Source organism: Ceratotherium simum, chromosome 36, assembly GCF_057802395.1.
Source record: "Ceratotherium simum simum isolate JZ-2026a chromosome 36, ASM5780239v1, whole genome shotgun sequence".
In the NCBI taxonomy this organism is placed as follows: domain Eukaryota; kingdom Metazoa; phylum Chordata; class Mammalia; order Perissodactyla; family Rhinocerotidae; genus Ceratotherium; species Ceratotherium simum.
Window position 1 is genome coordinate 5,802,270 of NC_141935.1, and position 20,255 is coordinate 5,822,524.

Sequence of the window (20,255 nt, forward strand, 5' to 3'; positions counted from 1 at the left end):
GGGAAAAAAAGTAGCTTTTGCCAAACGACAAAAACAAAACATCCTACTACTCTTATTCTCCAAGGATGTGTTATGCTTGTCTCAGAGAGCCACTCAAGTGACTCTGGAATAAAACATATCTGCCTATGTGGAGAAGCAGCATGCATTTAAAAAAATTCTACTTCAATGGTACTTTATTATTAACCATATTACATACATTAATATCTATCCTGTATTGTTGATTTAACACTAGAACCTAAATGTTTGTATATGAAATACAGCAGTGCATAATGTTCCATTCCTCTATTGTTGGTTGTCAGATTACTGATAGTTTTAATATTATAAAATGCTATAAAATTTACAAGAACACATTTATTAACAGTGGTATTTAGAATCCACCAAATATTCAACACGAGCTAGATGAAAAATCATAAAAATTTGATTTATTGCATCAAATTGATTTTCATAAAGGTTGTACTTATAGTTAGTAAAATTATATCCCCAGAATGAGGTAGAAAACTGGGAGGGAGGCCTTACTGCAAGTTGAAAGAAGAGTCTAATAACAATTTTGAAAAGTAGTGGTGAGTGGCAGGTAGAGATTAGGTGAGGACATTATCAAGTGGCAAATATTTGTTACACAATTTGCCAGATTTGTTCTTAAGAAAGACAATAAAGTCCTTTGTTTTACAAATCAGGAATACAAAGCCCCAAGAAGTAACTTGGTCAAAATCAAGACTGGAACTTGTTTCTAAGTTCTTATATCAGTGCTGTTTTGACTAGACTATACCTACACTAGGGTGAAATTCTAAAGACAATGTCCACAATTCTGCAGGAAAAGTAAGTTGGACAACTGAGATCATCATGAATAATTTATTTTTACCTGAAGTATAACAGCAATGGTATTTACATGAATATTTGAACATCTAACTTGGTTAGTTGGGGTGCGGTTTACAATTTTTTACCATTATTTATATGTTTGAGATTATAGACAAATTCAACCTACCCATTTCCCTGCATTGGAACTTCTAGGAAGAGGATAGCAGGTAATTGCTGACTCCCAAGATTGGCAGCACAGGCCTGATGCTCGTTCAAGAGCCTTGTTGTAATCCAGTAAGTATTCATCCTTGTGACTTTGTATTTAAATAAAAATGTTTGAACAAAACAGAAATTAATGAAGGACACTACAAAATACCTAAACAAACAGGAAATGAGACGTCTAAGTAGGAAAGCTTCTACATCATAAACAACATAGTAACCAGCCCCATTTATTGATTGACTGTGTCTGATATTCTCTTTTCATGTGCTCTCTGTAGCTTGTCCTCAAGCCTATGAGTCAAACTTTGCTAATCAAAAATGTACAATAACGATAATATCAGGCTAATCTTTATCTTGTTTTGTAGAGTTAGTTATTAAACCAAAACAGATCATAAAAGACTTGGTCCTATTAAAGGTTGACTGGAATAATGATGCAACTGGAATGAAATTCTTTCCTTTCACATATTTATTAAATCAGTAAATAAACAGAGCAAGTCATATAGAACACAGGAATATGCATGAGTGGGCCCAGCTCCCAGATATCTCTCTAGTTTTTCCCAGAAACATAGCTTTTGTTTAGAAGATTTGCACTATAGAATGCTATAATACCTTCCTTCCCTTGAGAAAATAAACAACAATTCAATGTAAAATTCAGGTTTCAGGTAGTATGCATGCTTTAGCTTAATTTATACTGACCTTAGGCTCTATTCAGATAATTTATTAAATATATATTATAAATTATTGTTATATTTTTAAATGTAGTTAAACCAAAAGAGAGTAGCTCATTCTTCCATTTTGGTTTTAAAAGGAAATGTATAGTGGGAGAAAAAAGCTATCTATCACTTTACGATAATCTTGAAGTGAACTGCCACTAGAGAGTAGCCTCTGCCTTGGACAAAATGAGCTAAAAGAGACTACCATATAAGTTTAGGTTAGGAGATGAGACTGTGGCTCAGACAATAATGCTTTGGCATCCAAGTTGACCATTTACAATTTTTCCCAAGAACAAACCAAGCAACCAAAAAGAAGTTAATTCCTAGGCTAACAGACACATTCTAATTATATCCATCATCTGCCATTGTCATGTTTAGAAGAAAATGCAAATGATGACCATCTTTTATTGAGATCAAGAGTTAGGTTATTATCGGGGCCGGCCCCGTCCCCGTAGCATAGTGGTTAAGTGTGTGCGCTCCGTGCTGGCGGCCCGGGTTCGGATCCTGGGCTTGCACAATGTACTGTTTGCCAGGCCATGCTGTGGCGGCGTCCCATATAAAGTGGAGGAAGATAGGCACAGATGTTAGCCAAGGGCCAGTCTTCCTCAGCAAAAAAGAGGAGGATTGGCATCGATGTTAGCTCAGGGCTGATCTTCCTCACAGAAAAAAAAAGAGTTAGGTTATTAGGCAAAGTCTTAGTTGATTTCAGCATTACTGTTGCCATTTTAATTTTTTTTTGTTGTTCTAATTTGTTTGAATCACATATGTATAACTCTTTTGAATCATATGGGTTAGCTAGAAAAAAATTAAAAATTGAATTTGAAAATTATACAAGAGCACTGACAGAATAATGGATAGGAGATACACAGAGTACCTGAGAAATTTTAAACCAATCGTTATAGCACAAAAGTGCTTTTTAACCATAAACTATGTTAACATAAAGTGCATTTATTACTATAGCTTCGTATATACGTACATACATGTACATATATGTATTATTGGATGTTCATTTATATAGAAACATTATCTTGTTGAGCTGTTTTTCCTTAGCTTTTATTAATCAAAGAATTTAATTCCAATATTTTGTAGAAAAAAAGAAATCACTCTGCCCACCTCCGTCTCAGATACCTAATGCTTAGATTATGCTAACCACAGTGAATTATCACAATGGAGAAAAAGTAGCTGTTATCGATAAAGAAAATTATCTCCTTCACGAAGCACAAGAAATTGTGTGTAAAAATGGATGATGGCAGCCATTACCACACTGCACTGGTTAGTAGTTCATTTCTAAATAACGTCATTTAAAAAGAGGTTACTTATCTTCTTTCCTTTATCTAAAGAACAGTTCATGTAACTTATGGCTTAACTATTACACTACATTCTGAAGCATTAAATTGTCGTTTAGGTACCCAATTCTCTCACTTTTTTCACTATTTCTCTGAGAGATATTTCCAACAGTGATCAAAGAAGAATCAAGTTTGAGATCTCTACTAGATACTCAATTCTATTAAATATATTTACTCAATATTATCCAGCTTAGGATGTAGAATGTATAATTTGAGAGTGATCAGGGCTGGCATATACATTTAGTAATTGCTCATATATAGATGAAATTTAAAGCTATGGGACTGGATGGGATCACATAAAGAGTTCAAACAGTTAAAAAAGAAAAGAGGTCAAGGGGACTGAGCCTTGAAGACTTTGCATTATTAGAGATCTGGGCAATGAGGAGGATCCAGACAAGACTGTAGGGGAAAAACTAGGGAACGCTGGTAAAATGATTCTAGGATTCAATTACAATGTGAGAGAGGGTTCCCCCACACATACAACAAGCAAGTCTGACACCTTCTGGGTGTCCTACTATTCAACTCAATTCTCATACTCTACCCAGAGATAGCATCAGATTTCACAACTTAAAGGCTCAGTCTTAGAAGTCTGCTCCCTATTCCCACTGCACCATCAGATACCAGTCACAAGTCCAGGTTGTCACCTGTGCTTCTGACCTATCTGCTATAGATTGGAGCTTCCCACAATCCTCCCCTTGGGTTTGATTAATTTGCTGGAGTAGCTCACAGAATTCAGAAAAACATTTTACTCACTAGATCACCAATTTATTATAAAAGGATATAACTCAGGAACAGGCAGATGGAAGAGATGCATAGGGCAAGGCATGGGGAAAGGGCACGGAGCTTCCCTGCCTTCTCAGAGCACGTGCCATTCTTCCCAAATCTCATGTGTTCACCAACCAGGAAGCTCTCCAAACCCTGTCCTTTTAGCTTTTTATGGAGGCTTCATTACATAGGCATGATTAATTAAATCATTGGCCATTGGTGATTGATTCAACCTTCAGCTCTTTTGCCCTCCCTGAAGGTCAGGGAGGTGGAACACAAAGTTCCAACCTCTAATCACATGGTTGGTTCTCCTGACAACCAGCCCACCCTTAGGTAACCTAAGGGCTTTCCAAAAGTCACCTAACTGACATAACAATAGACACCTTTATTGTTCTCATCACTTAGGAAATTCCAAGGGTTTTAGGAGCTCTGTGCCAGAAACAGGAAGAACAAATATTTGTTTCTTATTATAAATCAATATTAACTGGTGTCCCAGAAGCATATTTCAAAAACACATATTTCAAAATGTCATTCAACAGGACATCAAACATGTCACAGATTGCTTAGAACTGGGCAAGATGCCTGATCATTGAACAACGGATTTAGCTACCTAAAAGTCACTGGTAAGTTAGCTTAGAGTTATTTCAGTAGAGGGTGAATACCTAATTGCAGTGTGTTCAAGATATACAGATGGCCAATAGGCACATGAAAAGATATTCAACATCACTAATTATTAGGGAAATGCAAATCAAAACTGCAATGAGCTATCACCTCACACCCGTCAGAATGGCTATAATAACCAAGACAAGAAATAACTAGTGTTGGAGAGGATGTGGAGAAAAGGGAACCCTCATACACTGCTGGTGGGAATGCAAACTGATGCAGCCACTATGGAAAACAGTATGGAGACTTCTCAAGAAAGTAAAAATAGAACTACCTACCATATGATCCAGCTATTCCACTTGTGGGTGTTTATCCAAAGAACGTGAAAACACTAATTCAAAAAGATATGTGCACCCCTATGTTCATTACAGCATTACTCACAACAGCCAAGACTTGGAATCAACCCCAAGTGTCCATCAATGGATGAATGGATAAAGAAGATGTGGTATATATATATACAATGGAATGCTACTCACCCATAAAAAAGACAAAATTGTGCCATTTACAACAACATAGATGGACCTTGAGGATATTATGCTAAGCGAAATAAGTCAGACAGAGAAGGACAAATATTGTATGATTTCACTCATATGTGGAGGGTAAACAAACACATAGATAAGGAGAACAGATTGGTGGTTATCAGAGGGGAAGGGGGTGGGGGTAAGGTGAAAGGGGTAAAGGGGCACATATTTATGGCGATAGATAGAAACTAGACTTTTGGTGGTGAACACAATGCAGTCTATACAGAAACTGAAGTATAATAATGTACACCAGAAATGTTATACATGTACACCATAATGTACACCAGACATGTACACAATGTTATAAACTAAGGTGACCTCAACAAATTAATTAAAAAAAGAGAGAGAGAAAATGTAGGGTGATAAAGTAAGATCAGGGAGGATAGAAAACAAGTAGGTTTGCTCTACAAGGAATAGAGAAATGAGGCAGTAGCTGGAAAGGGGGTGTGGATGAAAGAAATTTTACTTTCTTGAGTTGTGACATCTTTAGCATGTTTGTGTGTTGTTGAATGATTCAGTAGGGAAGGAGAAATTGATGATACAGAGAAAAGGGGACAATCCATGGAGGAGGTTCCTTGCCTAGTTTTAGGAGGAAGGAATTTAGTGCCCACGTGAAGGAATTAGTCTGAGAATAGAGCAGGGGCGGTAACTCAATTAAACAAGAGTTAGAACAAGTTATTTGGTATAAGATTATTTATTTGGCCATTCTATATCTACATCTTTGATGATATATAGGGAGATCAATCAGTACAAGGTACTGTGTCCCAGCCAATCTTAACATGAAGTTGAAACATTTATTCACAGAGAAAGATGCCTATGATATTATTTGCAGTCAAAAAATAAATGCAGAACAGTATGTCTTTAATTCATTTCAGTGAAATCAAAAGTTTATGATCATATATTGATATGATCAATACATGCTATTGCATAAAATGCTATTGCATGCTATTTGCATAAAATAACAGTTGTCCTGGAGAAAAGAAATAGGAAGGGAGTTATTTATTTTTATCTTTCCTCCTGAAATAAAAACTTTAATCAAGGGAGGGAAAAATAGACCAGAGGTTTACTCATCTGTCTGTTATGTTTTAAATGAAAACTATTCTTAATACTTATATGCCCTTATAGTACTTATATACTTAATACCTATTTCATATGTATTTTACTTTAAGGTGAAAGGAAGTGCTAGAATATTTTTTGGTTATCAGGTTGCATGATAGAAATTCTATAATGAGTTATTTGAGTTCTCAGAAATCATAGAAGATATTGAAGATATGATATATGGAGCTTTATTTATATTGTTTCATTTAAACTACATATTGATTTTCTCTCAACACGTAATGTTATTTTCCAGAGTCTACCCAATAATGTGGCCCCTTCCACCTCTTAACAATGGAGATATCACCTCATTCCCTTTATCAGTATATCCTCCAGGATCAACTCTTGGGTACTATTGCCAACCCTTCTATGAACTCTGGGGCTCTACAAGTGTAACATGCAGAAATGGACAGCGGTCAGAACCACCAAAGTGCATGGATGAGTTCTTCATGTTCTCCTGGAGTCTGAGGTTTGATATTTATAGTATAATTTTTATGGACTAATTTCACAGGATGATTTTTACTTAAATTTCATTCAGCTGAAAACTTGTCTGACATGTAAATATATAAGAAAAAATGTTTGAAAAGTCTGCTTTAAACAAAGTGGAAGAAACTTTCTTTAAAAATTATAAATAAATTTTTAAGATACCTAAATACACCAAGGTGCATTATAAAGCTCCATAAATAAAATCCAACGTTATTTAATCAGGGAACCTATTCTCACACCATTAAATATCTTCATGTTATAAACACCTGAGGGTTTTTCACGGAGACCATTTGCAAAATATTGGTCTAGGAGTTAGTTGTCATTTATTGGTACATAAGGTTCTACCTGTAAACCTGAAACCTTCTCTGGTGGAACTCTTAGTTGACTTTAGGGACATGGCCTTTTACTTGTGTGTTCCCAGGGTTTCCAGTAAAGAAGGTAGACAAACTGAAAGAGCTAGTAAGCCATTTCTTAAATCTGCACTATCCCTTCTTTTTACTCTATCTTCTTCCTCTACACAAGGACATCAATACATATGTTCAGTCTCCCCAAAACTAAGTGAACCTCATAGCATTAAGAAAAATGAACACAGTTGACACTTTATGAAAAGGAGAGTCACATGCAGGTTTTATGGGAGCTTCTTTTACTGGTCTCAAAAACTGAAAGGGACAAAATACAAAGAAATGTATCTCAATAATAATGGTAACCCCATTAAAATCTTGAACACCAGACTATTCCAGACTAAGTGGGAAAATCTAGGATTCCTTAAAGCCCTTCTATTTTCTATTCCTTAAAGGGACACCAAGTTAACAAGGACCTGTGCTTGCAACAGTTCTCAATACTGCCAACTCCTCAATCCACAGGGCTAGAGAAGAAGCTCCTTACAGTCTTGAGACCTCATCACTCTGACTATACCACTTTCTCTTATCTTCTATAGTGAACAATGATCTCGATGCTGCTGTGGCCTATATTATGCCTTAAGCCACTATTCACTTTCGTGTGAGTCCCTTTGTATGGGATATCATTACAATAATGTGGGAACCAAACTCAGAAAGTGTTGAGTCAGAATAAGGCAGAAGTATCATCTCAATGGTTTTGCTACAATGAAGAGATAGAGTTCAGAGAAAACTTGAAGGATTTAAGTTGGAGTAACTGATAAGTAGATGAATGCCAACGGGAAACAATGCTTTGAATAACATTCAAAAAAGCCCCCACCATTGTCATGTAGACTATTCAAGGAAAATGATCTAATAATTTTCCTTGGAATAGAAGATTCAAGATAGCTCTGAAGAAAAGTTTTTTTCCAAAGCCAAACATAAACTTCTGTGGATGGTTCACAGTTAGGGTATAGGGAGCAATTAAATTTTTTAATTGGGGTTTTCTGATGTAGTGTTTTAAAACAATCAGTCCTCTAAGAACATGTGGTTATAGTAGAATGAGAAAACATATAATTTGGGAAGATTGTTTAAGGCCCTGCAAGGGTCAGATTAGGGTCTTGACTTGTAAGCAAGAAAATTTGGACCAAAAGAAAGAAGAGCTAAAGATAACCTCAAAATTAGTGAGTTATGGGGGAATTCTCAGATCCTTAACATGTAAGAATTCCTAAAAATAATAAAAACTCAGTAGAAAAATTTGTAAAGTACATAAGCAGAAAATGAAACACATATGACAAATAAAAATGAAAAAATGCTTATCTACACCAAAGTAAGATTTTAATGAAGTGGCAATGTTTGATGAGGAGATGGACAAAAGGAAGAATATATATATAATACAAAGACTTGGCAATGGTGCGGGGAATTAACCAGTCTCATAGTCTCTATTGAAATTATAAACTGGGGCACATTCTTTGAAGCACAGTTTGGGAATAAGTCTCAAATTTTAAAGACACGCATCCTTTGACCTAATGATTTTTATTTCTGGAAAACTAATCTGTACATGCACTCTTGCAAGTGTAGGAGAATGTATGTGCAACGATATTCATTGCCTCATTGTTGGTAATAGTAACAAATAGAAACCACCTAACTTCTATCAATAGTCTTATGAAATTGGTATTATTGAGAAGTTGTGCCTACAGATGAAGAAACAGAGGCACAGAGAGCCTTAGTATTTGATTCAAGCCACTTGGTGAGTAATTAGGTGGAGCCAGAATTCAGACACAGCAATCTGGCTCCAAATTCCATGCATTTAAACTGTATAATATGGTGGCCTCTCTTATCTATAGAAAAGTCAGGAGAAAGAAGGTCAAACTCACCTTAACAGTACCAGGACTTGTCTGTCATTTGTTATCAGGAAAATACTTGGTAATGTATCTTGGGATCCCCTGGGCATGGATAAATCTAGGTACAAAAAGTAGTTGTTTATGGTTGCCACTTCCTAGGATGGCTCCTGTAGGGGAAGAGGGAGAATCCCCCTCCGCCCTTTCCCTTAAGGTTCTTATGGCTGGCCAAATAGCTAACAAGACAGGTTAGCAGGAGAAAATAATACTAAGTTTAATAACATACACATGGGAGAAACTCAGAAATGAGCAGCTCGTCCTTCTGTCTAAGCTGCTTGCTTATGTATTGTAGCTGAAGGCAAGGAAGGTGTTGGGGGTGGGTCGTGGTTTGGGATTTCAGAGGGGAAGAAGACAATTCACATGGAGATAGAAATGCAAATATTTGTCTGATAACTATTTTCAGGGTCACCTATAGAGAATGTGGCCAGGGAAAGACAGAATTTTTGATAAGAGGGGCTTGTTGCCTTTCCTATTGTAACATCTATTTTACATTATATTACAGCCTTCATGATAATAACTCCTTCCTGAAACAGATCTTTTATTTTAAATTCTTTAGGCAGTTTGGGAGGAGAAATTCAAATGTTCTTCCTGAGTTTTCTGTGTCTTTGTTGTATTCAGCTTGAAATAATCTGCATACTGCACCCAGCATCTTGGGGTGGCCTGCTCTGAGCACCATCACTCCTCAAATTAATCCCTGGGCTTATTTCACCATCAGTGAACAACTCCTATAACAGACATTATGGGCTGAAGAGAACATGCTGCCTAGTAGTACTAGAGTGTGCTATTTACTCAAGGGAATGCTGTCTCTCAAAATGCTGAATTTAAAAAAGAATGAGTGGAGTCAGTGATCATGGGGGAAGGTAACATTGCTTTTCTACAGAAATCAAAGTGTCACAAAAATTAAGATCCACAGATGATTCCATTGTGGAAACGGAGTTCTAAAGAAGCAATATAAAAGCTGATAGAATTTTTGGTCTCATTGACAAATAGTTATCTTCAAGAATATGCTAAGTGAATATTCAAAGAGATGATTGTTTTTCAGATATGTTGTGTCTTCTTTAGTTCACTTTCTGGACTGTATGTATGATAGAAGGAAATAAACTTACTTTTACTATATTATTTAGTAAAATGTTAATACATTTGCAGTATTCACACTGTGTACATCGTGGAAACTGTTAATATAAAAAGAATCCTGAGTTAGGAAAGGAAGGTGAATGATACTATTGTGAAAAACAATGTTGTATTGTGAACACATTAAATTCATCACAGAATATTTTAATTTAATCCTACTTGATGTGCGGTTTTTAGGTAAGTAAAGCATAGTAATCAAGGGCACAGGCTTTGAAGTCCTACTGCCAGGGTCCATATTCTGGCTCAAAACACTCACTAAATTATGTGACTGTGGAAAAAGTATTAAACCTCTCTGAGCCTCTATCTCCTCATGTTAGGTCCAGGGAAATAATGCAAAGTGTTTAAAGAAGGATACATACAAAGTACTAACAACAATACCTGGCACAACTCAATAAATATCATCTTTTAATATTCTTTAATAATTTTATTTAATTCCAAAATATTCTTAAATGCAATATGGCTATTCTTGGAAAGGGAAAAAATATATTATTAATAATTTATTTTATTATTTCTTCTTTCAGATGCATGGGTAATATACAAAGAATACATGAACAAAAATAACATACAGTTAAAATGGATAAACAACAAAAAACTTTATGTAAAAACAGAGGATTTTGTTGAATTTGAATGTAAATGGCCACATAAAGCAACGACATCAACATAATCATTTTGAGTAATCTGTCAGGAAGGGAAGTTTGAATATCTCGTATGTGCATGAAACAAGCACAGTTTCTCTGACTGTATTCCTAAAAGTAATCCCACCCATATGCTATAAGTATCGATTATGTAGTCAATTCTGTAGTTATCGTTCTTATTCTTTAAAGGGCTGTTTATCTCAGTTTTATTTAGAATCCTAGATTTTCAAAAGTTCACAAATTTATAAGCTGAGACAGCAAGGCTTCACTTATTAGGAGGACTGTATTATACCTGGGCAAATCACAGTACCGGGTCTCCTATTCATATAATACCCACAGAAAGAGACTATGTGCCCTCACTTCAGTACTTAATTCATCTAACCTCTTCAAATTGTTTGAAATTAAAAGATAACTTCAAGGCTTTCTGAGTTGCGGGAGATCAAAATTTGGCCACCCTGAAATATATCTCTTTACCTTGATTAATTTCTCTGAAAGAAACTTTAACCTTCCCCCAAAGTTATGCCTAAAAGTGACAGATTGGGAGGGTTCTTGCTGAGCCCATTCTGTTCAAAGTTCTGTTTACCAAATATTTACATTTGTAAAGATATCTCCCTCTGTGTAGTGGGAAGAGGTGGGGATGACCTTATCTGTGAAAACTCTTATCAGTATGGAAGGAGAGAACTTAAATCTACATACTCTTGATTACTGTGATTTCTGTCTCTCTGGCCACATTCTCTATAGGTTGCCCTGCAAAGAATTGTCTGACAAATATTGACATTTCCCTCTCCATAGGAATTGTCTTCTTTCCCTGTGAAATCCCAAACCACTACCACCCCCAACATCCTCCTTTGTCTTTAGCTGAAGATGGTATTTAAAATGATAATTGCTGCTATTGTGTTGAGAAACTCAGTTTCCCTGGTTTCTCCCAAGTATACATGTTACTAAACTTGGTATAATTTTCTCCTGCTAACCTGTTTTTTAATTATTTGGCCAGCCATAAGAACCTTAAGGGAAAGGGTGGAGGGGGATTCTCTCTCTTCCCTGACAGACTCAACTTTGTTTCAGAGGAAATGGAGTAGTTATGGTAATCTCTATCTTTGTATTATTACCATTTCATAAAAATACAAAAACTTCACCACTTATGCTTGCAGCAAGTGTTAATAAGTATTTATAAGTCCTCTAATGTGAGCATAACTATCCATCAAATACTAAATACCCCTTAAAGGGTTAAAGAAAACTGAAATTTACTCAAATCCTAGTGTAGAGCTTCTAATATAGTCAAGAGATGATATACACACACAAAAAGGTAACTGATTATAAGTGAAAATTATTAGGTTGCAATATTGCATTTATAGAATTATCTAGATCTGTAGAAACGGTTAAAGAAGAAAGATTGAGAGGAAATACAAATGATGGCTGTAATAATTCCACATGGTTTGAGGTTAATAGTTTTAAGAAATTAGAATACTTCCCAATTCTTTATGTTTCCTGTGCTTTACAATTTTTCATGTTGAATATGTATTACTTTTATAGTCAAAAGAGAGTTATCAAGAACTGTGATTAGAGATGAAGAAAATACAAGAGGAGAGTGTAAAGACCCTGTAGGTCATGGTGCAGACTTCATGCAATGGCTTCATTATTTTTTGATGTACCATAATTTGGGAAATACTGAATAGGAGGCTTTAGAAATATACTTTGGATGTTCTTGTATTTTAGGTAGTGATGGGGAAGAGGGAGAATCCCCCTCTGCCCTTTCCCTTAAGGTTCTTATGGCTGGCCAAATAATTAACAAGACAGGTTAGCAGGAGAAAATAATACCAAGTTTAATAACATGTATACATGGGAGAAACCAGGGACACTGAGTGTCTCGACACAATGGCAGAGATTCTCGTCTTAAATACTATCTTCAGCTAAAGACAAAGGAGGATGTTGCAGGTGGGTGGTGTTTTGGGATTTCAGAGGGCTAGAAGACAATTTACATGGAGAGGGAAATGTAAATGTTTGTCAGACAATGCTTTGCAGGGCCACCTATAGAGAATGTGGCTGGAGAGACAGGAATTATAGTAATCAAGAGTATGTAGATTTAAGTCTTCTTCCGTCCTGATAAGAGTTTTCACGGATAAGGTCATCCCCCCCGCTTCCCACTACACAGAGGGAGATACCTTTACAAATGTAAATATTTGGTAAACAGAACTTTGAAAAGAATGGGCTTAGTGAGGACCCTGCCAGTCTGTCCATACCCAGAGTTAAATTCCTTCAGGCAGTTGGTCGGGGAGGTCAAATGTCCATTAGAGAAAATAATCAAGGTAAAGTGACATATTTCAGGGTGGCCAAATTTTCATCTCCCACAGTAGCATTTCCCAGTTAAAATATTTTTTGGCCAGAAGTTTTTATTGTTTTTTGTTTTTAAGTATCTATGAAAAGATAACTACCAACACACGTGAAAATTAAGGCTTAAAATTACCAAGACCATGGATTTCGCAATGGATTCTTAGATATGACATCAAAAGCAGAAGCAAGAAAAGAAAAAATAGATAAATTGAACTTCATCAAAATTGAAAACCTTTGCGCTTCAAAGGACACCATACAGCCAATGAAAGTACAGCATACAGAGTGGGAGAAAATAGCTGCAAATCTTATATATGATAAGTACTTGTATCTGGAATATAAAAAGAACCCCTACAACTCAAAAGAAAAAGAAAAATAATCCGATTGAAAAATGAGCAAAGGATCTGAAGAGACATTTCGCCAAAGAAGATGTACAAATGGCCAATAAGCATGTGAAAAGATGCTTAACATCATTAATACCTAAGTAAATGCAAATCAAAATCACAATGAGATACTGCTTCACATCCAGTAGGATGGCTATAATCAAAGTTAGATAGTAGCAAGTGTTGTTAAGGATGTGGACAAATTGGAACCCACATGCACTGCTGATGGGAATGTAAAATGGTGCACTCAATTTGGAAAACAATCTGGCACTTTCTTGAAAAGTTAATCATAGAGTTACCATTGACTCGGCAATCCACACCTAGATGTATACCCAAGAAAAATGAAAACTTATGTCCACAAAAACATTGCACATGAATGTTCATCACAGAATTATTCATAACAGATAAAAGTAGAAACAATCTTCTAAACAATAGAATATTGTTTGGCCGTAAAAAAAGGAATGAGTTCTATTACATACTATAACATGGATGAATCTCAGAAACATTATGCTAAGTGAAAAAATCCAGTCACAAAAGACTATATATTATATGATTCCATTTATGTGACAAGCCCAGAATAGACAAATATATAGAGACAGAACGTAGATCAGTGGTTGCTTAGGGCTGAAGTAGAGGGGGTGGCAGCTGACAGGTAAAAGTGATAAACACTCTAAAATTGATTGTGGTGATGATTGTACAACTCTGGGATTATACCAAAAAACATTGAATTGTACATTTTAAATGAGTGAATTATATGGTATGTGAATTATATCTCAATAAAATGATTCCATAAAACACAGTGGTCAACACTTTAAAATCATGAGAAACACTGGGAATTAAAAACTTTTTAAAAAAAATTAAGATAGTATCAGAATTTATAAGGAATTTATACTAACTCAACGATTGATGGGATTGAATATAAAAAATAAGAACTTGTAACTCACACTTGCTGCCTATTAACATGACTGACCTCTTGGTTAGGAAGACTGCTGGTAAAAGTTTTGTTTCTCCTCCTCAATTCTGAGGGGGAAGCCTTGAAAGGAAACTATTACCTTTTTTTATGACAAGCATAGGTACAGAAGATATGAATAAACATTTCTATGTAACAATTTTTGAAACACCTAAAGTCAACAATTGTTAACATTTTACCCTCTTTGCTTTATGAACCTACTCAGCTAACTATCCAGCTACATAAATCCATCTATCTTCGTCTATACACTTTCATTGAACCAAATCCAAATAAGTTGCTGACATTATGAAAATTCATCATGTCATATTCAACATTTTCAATATGCATTTTTCTTTTTTCTTTTTGCTTAAAGAAGATTGGCCCTGAGCTAACATCTGTGCCTATCTTCCTCTATTTTGTGTATGGGATTCCACCACAGCATGGTTGATGAGTGGTGTGTAGGTCCACGCCCGGATCCGAACCTGCAAATCCCTGGCCTCTGAAGTGGAGCACACAAACTTAACCACTACGCCACTGGGCCAGTCCCTCAATATGCATTTTTAAAAATCCTAAGAATAGGAATTCTTCCATGAAAGATGGATTGCATTATTTTGGCTCCATCCTCTTCTTGGTAGCAACTATAAATACTTGAAAATGTTTGTAAAATCTGTCGGAAGGTAGCAGTGTGCTACTAAGACATTTAAGAATTGTAGCGCCAAGATTTAAGAGAGCATGAAAGCCCAGAGGCATCACCCCAGGGTTTAGGAGTTACTTTTCCTCCTGAAGCAATTGCTGATTTAAAAGTAGTGGTAAAAGGACTAAGATGAGCCTAGCTATCAACAGACCCTGGGGTTTAGAAAAGCAAACATTGGTTTCTGGAGGCTGTCAGAGAACAGAGAACTCTAGAGGCTTGAAAAATAAGAGTAGATGAGAACCAGGTATAGACCAGCCCACCTAGGGACTGAAGTCCAGCTCGAAACCACATCAGTGTAAGTTGGATAAAGGTGATGCGAGATAGTGAGTGTTTCTAGCCTAGTTGTCAGCTAGGAGCAAAGTAAATTTGCTATTGAGAAGATAACATCATTCAGAGCCTTATATTATGTCTAAATTTTCATATATCATGTCCTCAACAGATTCTTTAAAAGTAAAAAGAGACATTTTTTAAAGGAGAATAAAACAGACCATAAAGCACATCTACGACTTCTGCTTCCAAAATGCACAAGTAAGCTTCTAAGAGGTAACAACTATAAATTCTGCACAAAATCCAAACTAATCACCAATCAAAACCAGAAAACCAAATACACAGATGCATAGCAGAACGAAAAACAGCATGCAGAGTCTGGGTGGGAGTATTTAATTGAAAGAAGACAAGGGAGCTAGGTGAGTCTCCCAGTTTCACAGGTTGCTGCCTGAGAGAAGTCTGCAGTCAGCATCCCTGCAATGCAGTTAAACCTTTGATTTTTTTTTTTTTAAAGTCCACAGCCATCTAGCCAGTGGAGCCAGTAAAGAGAGTATGGGGCAATCATGTCTACTGAAAAAGGAGAGAAGAGGGAAGATCAGACTAGAGACAGCAAAAAAAGGACCCCAAATTTTGTGTATAAATTCTACACAAGTCTCCAAATGATTCTTAAATATCTATGTGTTGGGCAGATTCAAAGCAACCCGGACAAGGATTAAAGAACTGAAATAAGATACGAGCTGCCACCCCAATATCAGAGTGTTCAGTCTGAGCCAACCAAGTTGTTAAGAAAATTTGAGGAATGGAAGAGACTCTAACCTTTGCCGTAAACCAAGGAGAAGGCCATATGTGGAATAAGACGTAGATGCAGAGGCTGAGGGGGAGGTGAGTATAAGGAGAAAAGCAAGAAAGAGAGAAGACAGAACCTGCCTCTGACAGGAGGCACAGTATGAAGCTTAGGCCATGACTCTGCTATCCAGTCTTCCTAAATTATTGTATATAAGATAGGAATTAGGAATTCAGGCCAAAGAATTATTAAAGTAGATTGAATGAACCAGGCTAGGATTGGGGGATGTAAACATAACACAGTTCCCTCTTTCAAGGAGGTGAAGTTCTTGTACGGAAGACATTCACGAACCTGTCGACGTAAATAATCCATAATCAATCTATAAATCAAAATTGGGGTGAGTTTATTATGAGCCAACTTTTGAGGACCATAGCCTGGGGCCTTCCTTCCCCAAGGAAGGGCACTGAAGAAGTGGGGTGTACAGAGCTGTTATATACCGTCAAAGAGCATGTATCACATAGGATTACAATGTCCCTTTTACAATAGCCACAAGATTGTCCTGCTAGATTGCCCTGCCAGAATAGCTATTGATGGACACATCGGGGAGCAGGTCTGCTGTCTCGATGGGTGTGGCTGGTGTGCGGTCTGTTGTCTCGAGCTGGGTGGTCCCAGAATGACTGCAACAATCAAATCCTAGCCTAGGGAGAAAAGCTTATCCTTAAGGAAATGCCAGTGTGAGGGAAGTTGCATCCTTATCTTAAGGGCATTTACTCTTCTCTTTGGAACACGCAAAGCAGATACACAATGCAGGCAATAGGACCTTTTGGAAAAACAAACTCAGGCTGAATTAGTTTTACCCCAAATGTCTTCCTCATGTGCTCCAGTATATCCCACTGCTTGCCATTTATCTATCAAACCGATGTTTTCAATGAGAAATGCTGTAACGTGTGCAGGTTGCTGTGGGAGGGTAGATGAAGGACGTCTCCAATTTGGAGGAAGGAGAGTCAGGAAGCACTTTCTGAAGGAGATGGCTGTGATCCGAGTCTAAACTGCTGAGTAGGAGGGGGTAGGATGGGTACCACATTCTGGTCAGAGGAAATCAAATTACCAAAGACTACAGAGATGAAAAACATTTTGTTTGAAGAGAAATAGCAATCAAATTGATATTATAGAGCATAAATAGATATTATGGAGCACACTGGAACAAGGACTATGTGATAGAAAAGAGATAACTTACGGAGGGCCTGTGTGACAAGATAAAAAACTTGGGCTTTTCCTGATGGGAAAGCAGAGACTTTGCAGGATTTTAAGTAGAATAGGATTGAGAAAAAATTTCCTTTTTCTTTTTTCACTTTACTTTTGTGTATATTTGAAATTTTCCGTAATCATATATAAAAATCTTTTTCAATGCCTAAAACAACAAAGGTTTGTTTCTCATTAGCACATCACATCTATTTCAGGTTGGGGGCTCTGATCTGAGTTGATCTCACTCAGTCCATCTGGTGGTCCATGCCGGGGGAAAGGAACGTGTCAAACAAATCTCACACGAGCCATTAAGGAAAGCCCCACAATATATCACCAGGCCTGACTTCAAAGGGCTGGGAAGTGAGTTTTTTGCTCTCCTTCTCACTCAAATGACCTCTCCCATAATCCACTGCCAATGCCAAGCAAAGGGTCGATTATGTGCCATTAGATACTCCTGACCAGGCGACTGAGATGCATTTGTATTTAGTAGATTATTCTGAAAGTAGTGTGAAGCATGGATTAGAGAAGAAACAAGACTAGTGGCAGAGAGGCAAATCAGGAGTAGGGTATTTTATAAGGCCAGACGTGAGGTGATGAAAACGTGAACCAGAGCAGCAGTAGTGAAAATGAAGAGAACTGCAAATTCAAGAAATATTTGGGAGATGAAATGAACTGGACAATGATTGAATTAAAGGGGACCAAGGACAAAATGAAGACAGGAATCCAGGACAAATGTCAGGTTTATGACCTTGATGAATTGGTAAATGATGATGTCTGTAGTGAGAGGAGAATGCATGTGTGTTTGGTGGGTGAGTGTAGAATAAATTCAATTTATAATATTTCATTTTAGGCTATATATGAGCCTGAATCTCTGAGCAGAGGTTCAGGAAAGGATGTGGATTGAGAAGAATACAGAGCAGATGATGGGACCCTGAGTAAGTTCAAGGTTATTTAACGGAAGGAAGTAGGAGCCAAAAGCCTGTGACCAAGGACGAGAACACAGGTCAAAGAGAAAGAAGCATCGTCAGGACAAAGTGCGGGGATGGGAGCTAAGGAAAGACGGTTGCAAAAAAAAAAAAAAAAAAAAAAATGAAAGTACCTAACACAAATAACCCCTAACATACAGAAAAACCCATTTAACACATTACCCCCAACTATTATATAAAAGATAACATGAAAAGGATGAGGCAATCTGTGCTTAGCTGTCAAGGCACAGTCACCAGCATTTCTTATAAAGGTTCTTATCTTAAATGCAACCATTTGAAACTCCTGTAGATCTCACATGAAACTCCACACACCTCTGACAAAGCTCTACTCTCCTAAAGCTTCAAAACAGAGGCTTAAATCTATGCCTGTATTGATTTTTAGGAGGGAGGAGGGCGAAAGGGATAATTCGGCACATGTGTGTGGTGATGGGTTGTAATTAGTATTTGGGTGGTGAACATGATGTAATCTATGCAGAAATAGAAGTATAATGATGTACACCTGAAATTTATACAATGTTATAAACCAATGTTACTGCAAGAAACAAAAAATTAAAAAAAAAAGAAAAAAGGAAGGAAGGAATAGTCACTATTCACTGTAGCAGAAACACATAGTAAAATGAAGGCTGAGACGTACAGGTGTTCCCTCAATTTTCCAGATGAGAATAAATTGAATAATGGGGCAAGAGACCAATTTGCAGTGAGTTGAGGAGTTATTTACTCCACATCATTTCTTGTTATTTATATTTGTGTTTATCTGCATCTTTCTTCATTTGTCTATTTTGCTATCTTTAAAAAAAAGCCGATTTTTATTTACTTACTCTTTTTATGTTTCCTATTTCATTAAGGTTTCTGTTTATTTGGGTTAATTTCTTCCCTTTTCTCTTTGGCTTTACTTATTTTTCTTTCTCTAGCTTTCAGATTTGGTTGTTTAATCCATTTATTATTATTTTTATATTAATTCACATATATTTTTCAAGCTAATAATTTCTCTCTGAGTACATTTAGCTCTAGCCAGTAAATTCTATGTAATGTTTTCATTATTTTTTTCTAGAAATTCTGCAATTTTTGTTTATAGTTCCATTTTGACCTGAGTTGTTTAATACAAAATTTGTACATTTTTAGGGAGAATGACCTTTTTATTTTGCTTAAGTTGTAAATGTATTGCACTATGATCAGAGAACATTGCTTATATTAATCTATTTGGAATTTAGATTTTCTTTATAGCCTAACATACATGGCCAGTTTTCATGACTGTTTCATGTATGCTGGAAAATAAAGTATATTCTTTATTATTAGGGTACAGAATTGACATAAATCCTTAAGATATATCTTATTGATTATTTGCTAGAATCTTCTATATCCTTTACTTATATTTTATTCACTTGAAGTATTTTAGATTAAAAAATTTACTAACTTGCCTTCTTACTACCTGTCTTATATGGTTTCTGCTTTATAAAATTTACTGCTGTATTAATTCCTGTATAGATATTCATAACTGAATTGTGTCTTATTTTGCAGTTGAAGCTTCTTTGACTCATTTACTGCTTGTGGCAGCATATCCACCTTGTCAAGACTGGCATCCTTGTCGTTCTTTTTGTTTGAATTTGTTGTACTTTTACCTGATTTTTTAAAAATATGTGGTATAATACACATATCATATAATTTACCACCCTAACCATTTTTAACTGTACAGTTCAGTGGCATTAAATACACGCACGTTGTTATGCAACCATCACCACTGTCCATCTTCAAAACTGTTCTTATCTTGGAAAACTGAAACTGTAGACATTAAACAGAAACTCCCTTTCCACTCCTCCTCCCAGGCCCTGGCAACCACTATTCTACTTTCTGTCTCTATAAATTTGACTACTCCAGGTACCTCATATATGTGGAATCATACAATATTTTTCCTCTTGTGATTGGCTGATTTTACATAACATAATATCTGTAAGATACATCTATGTTGTAGTATGTT

At 36.2% G+C, this 20,255-nt stretch overlaps 1 protein-coding gene across 1 annotated transcript in view; it reads left to right on the forward strand.

Moving 5' to 3' along the window:
* LOC101393582 (complement factor H-related protein 5) overlaps window positions 1–18,198 on the forward strand; it is a 28,487-nt gene extending 10,289 nt beyond the window's left edge. Inside the window, 6 exon segments of the mRNA XM_087424231.1 lie at window positions 2,817–2,999; window positions 6,374–6,394; window positions 6,397–6,553; window positions 10,529–10,715; window positions 17,905–18,054; window positions 18,145–18,198. Coding sequence (XP_087280357.1) covers window positions 2,817–2,999; window positions 6,374–6,394; window positions 6,397–6,553; window positions 10,529–10,715; window positions 17,905–18,054; window positions 18,145–18,198 — 752 coding nt within the window.
* Window positions 18,199–20,255: the final 2,057 nt, after the last annotated feature.